The sequence below is a fragment of the Cuculus canorus genome, chromosome 24, assembly GCF_017976375.1.
Source record: "Cuculus canorus isolate bCucCan1 chromosome 24, bCucCan1.pri, whole genome shotgun sequence".
Lineage (NCBI taxonomy): Eukaryota > Metazoa > Chordata > Aves > Cuculiformes > Cuculidae > Cuculus > Cuculus canorus.
The window spans coordinates 6,821,938-6,835,275 of NC_071424.1; the positions used below are offsets into that span (position 1 = coordinate 6,821,938).

The following is a 13,338-nucleotide window of genomic DNA, read 5'->3' on the forward strand; positions in this document are numbered from 1 at the left end:
TGTTTGTGCTTAAAGCCAAGGAGGCCAAGGGGGCTACACAGACTACAGGGTTACAGCTAAATGTGTTCAGGTTAATTCCTACACTTCACCACGTTGCTGAATTAGGAAGGTGTCATGTGAAGCAGTGTCCGCGGTGGAGATGGAGATGAGTAACACAAAACCAGCTCAGATCCGATCTGCGGGTCTCAGGATGATGAAGTAAAATCGAGAGTCCTCCAGGAATTATTTACAAGGTCATGGACTCTTAACTATTGAAGGTAACTTCTTGCTTTAACTTCTTGTTTAGTACATTACTCTCACGGTTTCAATGTAGTGTGAGGTGAGTAAACCTTCTTAGTTGTCAGCAAGTGATTTGTCCTGAAGCAATGGAGCTGAGCTTAGCAACGCTTTGGATACCCACCAGATACCTTAGCTTCTGCTGGCATTGCTGGGAGGCTGTGCAGTCAGTTCATTTATCACCCCAGCGTCCTGTCCCTCTGCCTACATGGCTGCTATCTCACAGCTGTCCTGGGATCTTTTTGCTTTCTTCTCAGAAGGATCTGGGAGCAGTGTGACGGATAGGGTGGCAGCAGGATCAGTGCCATGTGTCTGTATCTCTCCACCTCCAATGCAGCAGGGATGCAGCACAGCCACTCCAGGAGGCAGAACTGGTCACGTTCAGTGTGGCTGTTAGCCTAGACTGTTGACCAGAGGAATGGTCGGGCTCTCAGGACCATAGCCCAAAAACAGAATAAATCATAAAATCATAGAATCATAGAATGGGTTGGGTTGGAAGGGACCTCAAAGCCCGTCCAGTTCCACCCTGTGCCATGGGCAGGGACACCTTCCACTGGGTCAGGGGCTCCAAGCCCCATCCAACCTGGCCTTGAACCCCTCCAGGGATGGGGCAGCCACCACTGCTCTGGGCAACCTGGGCCAGGGCCTCCCCACCCTCACAGGAGAACATTTCTTCCTAAGATCTCATCTCAGTCTCCCCTCTTTCAGCTGAAAACCATTCCCCCTCATCTTATATGTCTAATTGCGTTTATAGTGTTTTACTTTTTAAAGGTTTCCAGTGTATGTTTGTGCTTACACATAGAGTGGAGCATCATGTCAAGTTGTGTTGGAAACTGTCAAATTATGTCATGTCATGACATGCTCAAAATTATGATAAGGAAAAATAACTCTAGCTGCTTAACTACTCAGAGTAGGTTCTCTGCCCCTCTGGGAGCTGATGTTCTTGCTTCATTGTCAGTCATCCAGCAGGCCGCAGGGAGGATGTTTCTCCTGACGCGGTTGAAGACATCCTGCAAAAAAATTTGATGATCTGCTGGATTAAAATTCCTGCACACAGCAGGAGATGTCTGGGCCGCCCTGAGCAGCTGTGTCGTGTTGACACGGCTGGCAGCCGTCTGAGAGAATAGGAGAATTGTGTGCAACAGGAGATGGATCCAGCAGGTGCAACTCCAGTCTGTCGTGGGCAGTGCTTCCTTTCCAGCCCTTCTTCCCTGTCTGCTGGGGAACACTGCTTTGTGCTGGTGCGGCAAAGCCCCAGAGAAGCTTAGAGTCCCTGGTGCTTGGATGTACTGTGCAGAATGAGGCGGTCTCGTGTTTAAGTAGGAAATGATTTGTCTCCCAGATATGTCCAGAAGGTGCAAAAAGCAGAAGCAGAATTGCCAGATGGCTAACAAGGAATTGAAGAGTCTTGTAGACATTGAAGTCCTGGAGCATGTCCAGAGAAAAGCAACAAAGCTGGTGAAGGGGATAGAGAACAAGTCTTATGAGGAGCAGCTGAGGGACCTGGGGTTGTTCAGCCTGGAGAAAAGGAGGCTGAGGGGAGACCTCATCACTATCTACAAATGCCTGAGAGGAGGTTGTAGCAAGGTGGGTGCTGGTCTCTTTACCCAAGTGACAGGTGATAGGATGAGAGGGAATGGCCTCAAGTTGCACCCGGGCAGGTTCAGATTGGACATCAGGAAAAATTTCTTTACTGAACAGGTTCTCAGGCACTGGCAGAGGTTGCGCAGGGTGGATTCACCATCCCTGGAGGGTTTTAGCAGACGGGTGCATGAGGTGCTCAGGGATCTGGTTCAGTAGTTGACAGGTACGGTTGGACTTGATGATCTCAAAGGTCTTTTCCAACCTAGTGATTCTATGATTCTAAATTTGTTTGGAAAACTAAAGTCAAATTGCCTGACAATAAATCCTTTGGAAACTACCACTGTCGGAAAAATTGTGCGTTCCAGTGATTCAAGTGTGATGATGCTGTCTGTTGCCCTCATCTATAAAAGGTCACTTTTTGTTCTCAGTTTGTCTCCTCCCACATGCTTGTCTTCAGAAAGAGCCTCATATTTGGAAAGTTGTTAAGTTTTTTGCTTTTGGACATGGAGTTACCCTGCCAGATGTAATATTATTTTGCAGAAGCTACTTCATTATTTGGTAGGTCAAGATGGAGAATCCTTAAGCTGCAAAAGTCCTTCCTGGCAGGATTTTCTTGCTTCAGTTCACGCCTCAGCATGTTTTCATTACTCATTATAGTAGGTACCTAGCACATAGCTAAGGCTGGGCACTGCTGTGGCTTGGGTTTTTGAATATATAGATATGTATATAGAGAGAGAAATCATAGAATCATAGACTGGTTGGGTCAGAAGAGACCTCAAAGCCCATCCATGGCAGAGACACCTCCCACTGGATCAGGGGCTCCAAGCCCCTTTCAGCCTGGCCTTGAACACCTCCAGGGATGGGGCAGCCACCACTGCTCTGGGCAACCTGGGCCAGGGCCTCCCTACCCTTAGTATGAAGAATTTCTTTCTGATGTCTAGTCTAAATCTTCCACTTACCAATTTAAAGCCACACCCCGTCATCCTGTCACTCCGGGCCCCTGTAAAAAGCCCCTCCCCAGCTTTTCTGGAGCCCCTTTCAGCCCTGGAAGCTGCTCTAAGGTGTCCTCAGAGCCTTCTCTTCTCCAAGCTGAACAACCGTAACTCTCTCAGTTTGTCCTCATAGCAGAGGGACTCCAGCCCTTGGGTCAATCTCTGTGGCCTCCTCTAGACCCATTCCAAGAGTTCCATCTCCTTCTTATGCTGGGAATTCCAGACCTGGACACAATACTTCCCCTGCTCCTAGGTTTCATCCTTGGGAGTGAATACAGCCTTCCACACCACAATTTGCTGCTGAAGGGAGGCCAGAAATATACTTGAAACACAGTTTGATAGCAGTGTGTTGAAGTTCTACATCTGTTTGGCCAGTGGCCGATTGCTCCCAGAGGGGAGCTCACCGAAAGGTTTCATAACCATGGAGTGGCTGGGGCGGGGGGGAGGTACGTAGTCTTTTGATCTTAGGTAAAGAACAAAATGGATCACAACTCTATTGTGAGTGCCCTGAGACTGCTGTTTCTCTGTCATATTTTGGAAAGTCCCTTTGCTCGAAATAGCCCTGATTACAGCTGGTTCTTGTATGAGTGTTTGCTTTCTCCATTTCCCTGCCATGGCCTGTTAATATCTGCGAATTTCTGCAACATTCCTCCTCTGTAACAGTGCGGTTTTGCTGCTTTGCCCTTTGGGAAGAAGTGGGATCAGGGAAGAGCGAACCTGTCCGGGAACTCTGGCAGAGTGCAGCTGCTGAACAGCTTCAGCTGCACAGTGTTGTGCTCTGGCACTGCAGGAAAGCGGTGAGGGGCTCTGGATCAGGGAGGGCAGGGATAGGATGACGGGAACGGTTTTCAGCTGAAAGAGGGGAGATAGGGGTGAGATCTTAGGGAGAAATGTTTTGCTGTGAGGGCAGGGAGGCTCTGGCCCAGGTTGCCCAGAGCAGTGTTGGCTGCTCCATCCCTGGAGGTGTTCAAGGCCAGGTTGGATGGGGCTGATCCGGTGGGAGGTGTTCCTGCCTATGGCAGGGGGTGGGACTGGATGGGCTTTAAGGTCCCTTCTAACCCAAATCATTCCATGATTCTACTCTTAACTCAAGATAATTAAATCCTTATCTCTATTCTGCAATCTTCTCTTTAGAGTCAGTTCTCAACCTCTGACCTTAAGGAGGTCCCCAGAGGTGTCAGTGACCACCTCTGCTTCTCATCCTGTTTGAAATACTGGATTCAAGTGTTCAAAGCACCTTGTCCATCCTTTCAAAATCTCAACGCTGCTCTGCAGAACTGCAGGAAGATTTTTCCCCTGCATCCATAGGTTGACACATGTGAAAATGCAGCTTCTGTACTCAGAAGGATGCTTTTTTACTTCTCTTCACTGCTGCTTTTTATTTTCTATACTTGTAAGAAAGCAAAAAGAAAAGAATTCTGAAATTCTAGGTTTAAAATGCACTATTCTCAGCCCACACTCAAATTTTCTGCTTCTGCTAATTTGAATCCAGGTCTACCTGCTGGGTCCAGCATGCAGCCTTTTCATGATAAATTTAGTGAGGGGAGTAAAAAGTGGGTGAAGTATGATGCTGTACATGCTATTGCAGACTGTCAGCTGCCGTGTGTGTGTGTTTGGAGGAAAGGAAGATTCTTTACTTCTGCTTCCTAGTTGTGAGGCGCAACGCCGGGTCTGCTCAGGGGAATCCTGGTCCATGCACTGCAGATGAAAGCCTCTTCACTTTAAGGTTTTTATTCCATTTATGGCAAACTGCTGCAGTGCCTGCACATCGCGGGTGCAGCCCAGCTATTGCTGACCAATAATTGCTTTGCTACAGCCTTCTGTTACCGAATGTAACCATCATTGCCTTTTTCAGTTCGAAATAAACCCTGCGAGGCTATAATTGAACCTGTTAAAGCTTGCACATCGTTTTAAAGTGATTTATTTACAGCACTTTATATAGCAGGTATTTTCAATCAACTTTTCATTATCCACACTAATAGTGGGGTGGGTCCTGCCGGGAATGAAGCTGCTGAGGCTGTGACCCACACAGAACGCAGCCCTCTGGATTCCTACGGTCTGCAGACTGAATCACGAAGGTGATCCAAGGGCTGGAACACCTCCCGTACTGGGACAGGCTGAGGGAATTGGGGTTGTCCAGCCTGGAGAAGAGAAGGCTGAGAAGGAAGGAAAGAGAAGGGGAGACCTTAGAGGAGCTTCCAGTACTGAAAGGGTCTCCAGGAAAGCTGGGGAGGGGCTCTTGATCCGGGGTAACACAGAGGTAGCTGTACAAGAAAGGTTTATTATTCCAGCTTTTAAAGTCTGGCTTTTCCTCGTATCTCCTGATTTAAGTAGCAGTGCTGCTAATTCAACATGAACCCATCGTGCACTGAATTGAGCGTTTTCTCTACCGAGCCAGCAGAATTTCTCTGCACAAAAGGCAATGGGTGCAGGGAATGAAGGTGTGAGAGCAGGAGTGGTAGCAAGACAGCATTTTCTTTGCAGGGGAATCCCCTTCCATAATTTTTGGAAGTGCTCTTGAGACGTTTTACTGCAAGGTCCCACGTAGAGAAAGAAGTCACTGGTGCCCGGGTACTTGAGGTGCACTAATCACTGGCACTGTAACCTTTCATCTGACCGTGGAGCCATGCACGATGCAACAAAAGGGAGTTTCTGACTTTTCAGACCCAAGCTCCGATTGATCCCAGGCTTTTTCTTTGCAAATAGCAATGTTCGTGTCCGATTTGGACACGGGAACAAGTGCAAGGCCTGTAAGAAGCTCTTGCAGGGACAAAGCAGTGGTACTGTTCAGTGTGCGCAAAGGCTGCATGTTGCTTAGGGCTTAATTAATCACAAATACAGGACATCCTGTGGTGAAGGGAAAAACAGGGTTTATTAAACTTTGCCCACAGTATAAATGTTAGTGTAGGACTACTACAGTATGGATTTCAGGTTGTATGACAATCCAGGAACGTAAAAGCAATAGGAAGTCTAATCTTGACTCTGTTCTCTATAGCCCGCATCAATAGTTCAGTAGATATTGGAATTTTCATGTTTAAACCCAATCTCTCTGGATTTTTTACAGCACTCCTTCAGAGCCAGAACGATCATTTTTACGGGCATATAGTGGCGTTGTACCCTGGCTCTTGGAAACAACTGTGCCAGGAGAGTTTATATCGCTGTTCTCCAGAGAAGTGTGATGCAAGTAAATGTGGATTTAGGATTAATTTAAGTATTGCTTAAAATATGACTGACACATTGCAGTGTTTCCCAGGACTGGAACATGACCAAACACAGCAACAGTGTGCTCTCCCTCGGCAGGTGGGAAGTGGACAAGGGGATGCCAGAGACCTTCCAACAGCTCGGTGGGCTGCAGGGTTTTGTGCTGATGGACAGGGATGGTCCCTGGCTGTGTTTAATCTCACATGTGGCCGAGGAGACCCTGTGGGAAGGTGTGTGATGTGGAGACCATCCTGGTGCCGTGTGGCCCCAGTTCCTGTCTTCAGCTCAGCCCATCCATCAGCTGAGCCTTGCGTAGTTGCAGATGCCAACGTACTCTGCAGTACATGCCTGCTCAGGGAGATAGGAAGCTTTGGCTGCCAGTGAAAGAAGTCAGCTGAATGGGAAGTGATTCAGCGACGTACAAGAGTGTGTGGTAAACCTGATGAGCTAAGCGACAGCTAGGATTCTGAGAATATTGTTTGGGGATAATTTGTTCCAAAAATAACAAATACTCCTCCTCATCCTTCAAGTTTTATTAGAATTCTGGTCTCCCAAGAGGGGTTCTCCTCTCGTTTTCCTCTGCACTCCCGGAGAACGTGCCATTAGCTCGCATCATCCCTGAGCATCACTGCAGCCTGGGCTTGAACTCGTAGCTTTGTTTCTCATTTCTGTCTGCTGCAGGTTGGCAAGTTACAGTGTCACTTAAATTGATTTTATGAGTGTCATGTTCTGTGAGTGAAGATATTCAACGCAAATAAAACGGGTGTTTGTATTTTTCCCCTCAAATATTTAACTTAGGATTCCATCTTAAGAAGAGGCCACAGGTATGATCAGAGGGCGGGAGCACCTCCCATCCGAGGGCAGGCTGAGACAGTTGGGGTTGTTCAGCCTGGAAGAGAAGGCTCCAGGGAGATCTCAGAGCAGCTTCCAGTACCAAAAGGGGCTCCAGGAAAGCTGGGGAGGGGCTCTTGATCGGGGAATGCAGGGATAGGATGAGGGGAACAGTTTTCAGCTGAAAGAGGGAGATTGAGATGAGATCTTAGGAAGAGATGTTCTCTTGTGAGGGTGGTGAGGCCCTGGCCCAGGTTGCCCAGAGCAGTGGTGGCTGCCCCATCCCTGGAGGGATTCAAGACCAGGTTGGATGGGGCTTCAAGCCCCTGATCCAGTGGGAGGTGTCCCTGCCCGTGGCAGGGGACACCTGTAAAGGACCTGTAAAGGCCCCTTCCAACCCAATCCATTGCATGTTTCTATTCTGTGATTCTTGCTGGGGAATATCCTTCTCAGGCAGAAACAGTCGGATCTAAACCATAACCTTGACTGCTACAAACATCAAGACAGCAGCACTGCAAAGGAAGAGTCAGGTTACAGACTTGCACAGGGGAAAACTTGAAAGTAAACCATATGAAACAGCAGGAAGAAACCCATAAATTAGGCACCATTGTTGAAATAATGATGAAAGCCGCTATGTTTTGCCATATTGCATCTCATTCTGCTGCCTTTCTCCTGGCTAATAAGGATACTGATGCTCGTGCCACCCCTTCTCTGTAAAATGAGTTGTTGTCCACCAAGATGCTTTTTGTCAATCTGTGAGGCATCTGCACTCAATGACTAATTAACTTTTAATTAGTAGGGAATAGAAAGCTTAGGTTTTGTTTTGGTTTGAGGCTCAGGCTGTTATTTCTGTACTGAAATGTTGATTTTGGAGCTTTCCTGCCCCTCCTCAACAGAACCATGGCGGTGGAGGGATGCGGGGAGGGTTCTTTTAGGACTGGATGGGAGAGGAAGCAAACCCCTACAATTTAGAACTGTTTGACTCCACCTCAGTGACTAAGCCAGGCTTTGTCAGCTGCATAATTGCGATTGAGACACTCCAGTCTGCTGGTGGCCACGCAGGTTAGCCCGGTTTCACTTTACTTGTACTGTTTTGAAACCCCAGAAACTGAAACTAGTACGAAAAGATTATCCGTGTGTGCATGTTGTATAAATATGTATTTAAAAATGTCTGAATTACCTTGTTGTCCTGTGCGGCAGTCGGGGTCCAGAGGAGAGGCTGGGAGAGGCAGAGGGTGGGGGGGATGAGTGCAACAGATGGAGGCTGGAGAGACCAAGGTCCTGCCACAGTCTTCTTGAGCAGCGGGGTGCCCGTCGCTGCCTTCTTGTGTGTCTGCACTTCATTTCCATACCTTTAAAAGGGAATGCAAAAATATTGCCAGGCAGAATTAGACCTCTCCAGATTTTTTCCCCTCCCTGCTGCAGTCAAGGAATAACGAATCCCCTCCTTCCCCATGAGGTATCAAATCGAAACCTGATCGCAAAGTGACTTTCTTAGAGAAGGACATTCCAGCAGCCAGTTTTCCTTCTCTCTGTGTCATACAGTGACACCACATCACCCCTAGTTAGTGAAGATGCTGGATGGCAGCAGGAATTAATGCAGCTGCTCTCCCAAACACCGCGTCAGTAAAATTATATGATTGCCAAGCAGTGTGCGAAAAAAGGGGCAAGATTTCAGATCACAGAGGGATATTGAAGTGTAGCAATACTCTTCAAACATGTTACATAGTCTTCTGCTCTTGATTGGGAATGTTTCCTGATGAAGCAGCCTTTGGAGCTGGAGCAAAAGGTGTGCTGCACACGGGTCAGCTCCAGCACCCAGTAGCTTGGGCAGTCCGTGGTCTGGGTGGGAATGAGTCTGGACAAGATCAAAGCCTTCAAGGTGGTACTAGTTCATTAACACTGTTTTACCAGAACTGGTCCAGGGCCGGTGCCCGGGTTGATGTCTTTCTAGCAATGAAAAACATAGATTTGCAATGTTATGGTTGTCAGACTGTGTTTTGCGTATGAGAGTTTTTAAATCAGCACCCCCTGTGTGTTAGAGGGTGTTCATCAAACCCACGTCCTGTGTGCTTGATTAGACGGGACATTAGGGACATCGCCGGCCTTTGCAGTGAACAATCTTGCTATGTCTGAGACGTTGCAGAGAGTGGCTTCCCGGGAGCCGAGCCGGCGTGTGCAGCAGCCCAGCTCAGCACAGAGCTAGCTGGAAGTTTGTTCAGAGAGGTATGTGCTTTCCCCACCCTTTTCTCCAAGCTCCTCTCCCCTGCTCCTCAATCCCAAACGCTCATTCCAATGGACGTACGTTACACAAGCTCTGTGTCGCCTTCTTGCAGGGCCAAACAGCCTGATGAGCAAACAGCACAAATCCTGTTGTGCTGCCCAAGTGTGCCCTCGCTTTATTGGTACAGACCACTCCTGTCTTTTAAACCATCTTCCTCTGTCGCAGCTGCAAAACGCGTGCTGGAATTGCAGTTTTGCAAAGTGCCAATGATTTGCTTCCGACCTCGCGCTCACAGCCCGCCAGGTCTTGGGACCTTGTGAGTTATTGTCTTTTCTTCCTCCTGCCTCTTTTTTTCCCCCTTTTTTCCCTGCAAGTGGCAGCCCAAATCCCAAGCTGAAAGCGAATCGCTGCTGCTGGCTGCCCTCCAGCATTCCTCACGGAGCGAGTCAGGATCTGGAATGTCAGAAGGCAGCGGCAGGGAGGGACGGGAGAAGCCTGTGCGTGGGTAACGGCGCCCAAGAGGAGGAGGATGGAACAAAACACAACTTCATCTGGACTGCCCCCTTCCAAACCAGCGTTTGTTCCTGATTTATGCTTTCGCGTTTTGCTTAAAGCATGCAGCTCTGCGCAGTGACGGCAGAGAGGTCGCAGCAGCGCTCCGGAGTAAAACAGGGTTTGAGTTTCTTTCCCTTTTTTTTTTTCTGGCAAAAGCTTTGTGTCTCGATAAACCCAGCTGGGCTTCTGTCTCCCTTGCGCTGGGAGTTTTGCCTCCTGCAGTTTTTTGGGGAGATCACTCGGGTCCTGCAGCAAACGCTCTGGACAAGGGGAAATGTCCTTTTGCGGAGAAGTCAGGATGAGGCGCGGCTGGTGAGGCTGGCACGGCACGACGCCCGGCGCTGGAGCACAGCAAGTCCTTGCCGCTTTCTCTTCTTGGACAAGAAGTGTTGTGGAGTTTCAGCTCACCCTGAAGCAGATTAGTGCCTAAAATTATACACCCTAAACAGCAGGCTTTAATTACCAGAGCTGTGAATAGTTTAATTAGTTTGTTCTGACCTTGGAAGAAGGACCTGCCCAGCGCCGTAGAGCAACAGGAGAGCAAGACTTGCATTGCTCCTCAAAGACACCCAGCCCGAGAGGCCATGTCGTCCTTGTACACCCGGAGTAAGGAATACACTCGCAGCAGGAAGGCTCAGTCAGATTCTCCCCCGTCCTCTCCTTCCCCGATCGCAAAGACATTCAGAGTAAGCAGCCTTTTCCTTTCTGTTTTAGCCAGAGACCTGCTGGGCGCGTGCTCAGAGCAGAGAGTGGTGGTGGTGGTTTGCGGTCTTCCCCTTTGGTGACCTGTGTCTGTGGTTTGCTTTGGAAAGAGGATGGTTTAAGTGAAGCTTGGGAAGGTGCCTCTGCAGCAACAGGTTTTAAGCAAGCTGTGAGAGCTCTTGCACTGGGATTCTTTGCCTTAAAGGCTGTAGGGAGTCGCTGGATGGGAGTTTCTCCCTTGCCCTGCTTTTCACAGAAGCACAGCTCTCCCAGTGGGCTACAGCTGGAAGAAAACCTCCTCGATGACAGTGAAGCAAAACCTGACCGGCTCGTTAAACCGCGCCTTCCCACTAGCACTTTGCTGTTGCAGGTGAAACGAGGTTTGCTGTGCAGCTTTCACCCTTGGGGCTGTGATGACCTTTGGGCTAGTTTAATAATTTCAACAACAACCAAAAAAAGAAGAAAACCACTTGTAGCAGGAGGAGAGGCGAGGCAGTTAACCAGTCCTGCCGAACCGGAGCTGGTGTCCCCATCCATTGAGGTGTTTGGAAGCTGGGAACATTTCGTAACAGCATTGCCAGGGGCTGGGAGTCATGTGAAAGGCTATCAGGAAAGGGTCTGTATCATTGTACGGGCAGTCTCCTCGCCATCAAGAAATATTATCATCCCAGAGTCAAAGCTTGGAGGAATTTGTTTTAAAAAGGCAGGCTAATTTTAGATGTAAGCATTAAATTAACCTCAGCACTGATGTTTGTTCGAACCAGATAGGCATTGTCTGCTCCTTTGGAAGGGATAGATCTTGGTCTGGAAAAAGCATTGCCCAAAATATGTAAAAAGGGTTTTAGCAGTCCCTGACCTGGAGAACTTCAACGTAGATGGCCTTCGTGGCAGCTGGTGGCCCCCGGGCTGTTAACTGTTTAACCCAGGAGCCCGCGTCCATGCTGTCTTCCTGTCTGCAATCAGAGCATCTCTGGGGAGTCTTTAGATAATCCAAACTCTCCCCTGGGTGCTCGGATTGATTTCCTCCATCTGTTTGTACGACTGGTCTTACCATTCCCCAGCAAACTGCCCTGGTGTGGATAACCAACTTCACTGCAGGTGGGGAACCCTCCACGTGCTCAGTCATAGAGGAACACTGAAAATGTTTTCATTTCTTTCAAAACTCAAGTTTTTTAAAGTCAGTCATGTTCTGCACACACAGACTGTCACGTTCCTCCCCTTATTCATCCAGGCACAGAAACGAGAGACAAACACCTTGCAAGAGCCATGCCCATGGTATTCACGGTGCTTGCCTGTCTGGTGGAGGCTGATGGAGGTGCTGGGTTTCTCTGTTGAAAGCAGAGACAGGTTCACTGGCCCTTGGGGCCTTGTGGGTGTTGGAGGACGGGGAGGAAGCTCTTGTTTGCGTACAGAAAGGTGCCGAGTGGGAATGGGAGGGCCTGGGGAAGAGCTTCCCTCACCTTCTTGTGGGGTTTTGGTGAAAGCTGCACGTGAGCACAGAAATCTTGGTGGTTCTTGCAGTAATGCTGGTAACGCCGGCCTTGGCTGTAGGGCACCAGGGAGGGAGAAGCCAGGCGAGATGTGCGGCAGCATTGACTCTCAGTTCAGTGTAGGAAACAGTGTTGGTGGCATCTGGGTTAGGGAAGCTGAGGCCTTAGATGGCTGCTTGGGGAAGGGTTTACTTGAGGCAAAAATGCAGTATCTGAGTTAACTCTTTCTCCATCCAAGACAGTGTAATTCTGTCATGAGCGAGAGAAATAATTGAGTGTGATTTCCTATGGCTTTGTCCCATGATTTTTGGCGCATATTTCCCCACACTCTCCACCATGCCCACAACAGCAGACCTTGCTACAGGGCACCACCAACCTCCATAAAACAGGTAGGAACAGGATATCTTGGAGTCTTTTCTCTTTCCATCCAGACATGATTGATACCAGCAGAGCTGTGGACTCTAAATGTTCCCAGCTGAGGAGGGGTGTGAAAACACTTGAGCAGGCGGGGAGCCTCACACATGGTACAGACATGGAAAAAACCTCTTAGAGAAACAGACAAAGCAAAGAAGGTTTTACTTATTTAGGGTATCAGTGCCAAACAGCTGCATTTGGATGTCATTTGCCAAGCAGTTTCCCAAGTTATTCCCTGCTGCACTTGCCCTGCCCCTTCTAATCTTCCTCCTTAGGTGTTGTGATAGATTTGGTTTCTCCACCTTTGATTCTCAGATCTCCTCAGATGCTCAGCTGAGAAGGGTGAGCATTTTGTGGTGAACTCAAAGAGTTCATAAGAAAGACAACGTCCAAATACGCAGAAGACAGGCAGAGGAGCCTGCAGGGGGAGCGAGGTGTTGGTGTGTGACCACCTCCATGTGCAAGGACATGTCCTATTGCCCCTGAACCTCCACAGCCAAAGCACTTCATTTCTTGCATCACAGAGCAGCCTAGAATTAGAGTCCCCAACACAGAAATAGCCAAGTAAATCCTGTAGATCACCCGGGGCACAGCTTGCTCGCTACACTTCTTCAGTTGCTTTAATGGCAGCGTTGCTAGAAAGTAGAAACTCGTATTCCTTTGAAATCCATTGAGATGATCCCATTATTTGGCAAAAGCTTCTGGGTTTACGGCAGTAGGTGCCTTTCCATCACAAGTTTTGTGCCATTGCTGATTGAGCTCAAAGCTGCCCTTCCTCAAAAAATATCATTCCCATAGTCAGACCCAAGGCTGGAATAGGTGATCCACGGTAGGCAGCCTGGTGGGTGTGAGTGAACAAAGAAACGTAGGATTGGAAGGACGAGGGTGAAAGCAAGGACTGGATTTGTTTTGATACTTGGATCAGCCATGGTGTGGCCAACAGAAGCAGGGAAAGGATCATCCCCCTGGACTCATCATTGGTGGGGTCACATCTCAGATCCTGGGTTCAGCTTGGGGCCCCTCACTCCAAGAAGGACATTGAGAGGCTGCAACATGTCCAGAGAAGGGA

General features: G+C 48.7%; 1 protein-coding gene across 12 annotated transcripts in view; it reads left to right on the top strand.

The window, feature by feature from the left end:
• Nucleotides 1-13,338, top strand: part of PPP1R12B (protein phosphatase 1 regulatory subunit 12B) — a 131,194-nt gene that overhangs the window by 87,868 nt on the left and 29,988 nt on the right. Inside the window, exon 1 of one of the 12 annotated variants that reach the window (XM_054087985.1) lies at nucleotides 9,758-10,349. The exons of the other annotated variants lie outside the window; for them this stretch is intronic. Coding sequence (XP_053943960.1) covers nucleotides 10,248-10,349 — 102 coding nt within the window. The 5' untranslated portion in view covers nucleotides 9,758-10,247. Of the gene's footprint in view, nucleotides 1-9,757; nucleotides 10,350-13,338 lie in introns of those variants that run through there. 12 annotated transcript variants of the gene reach the window in all.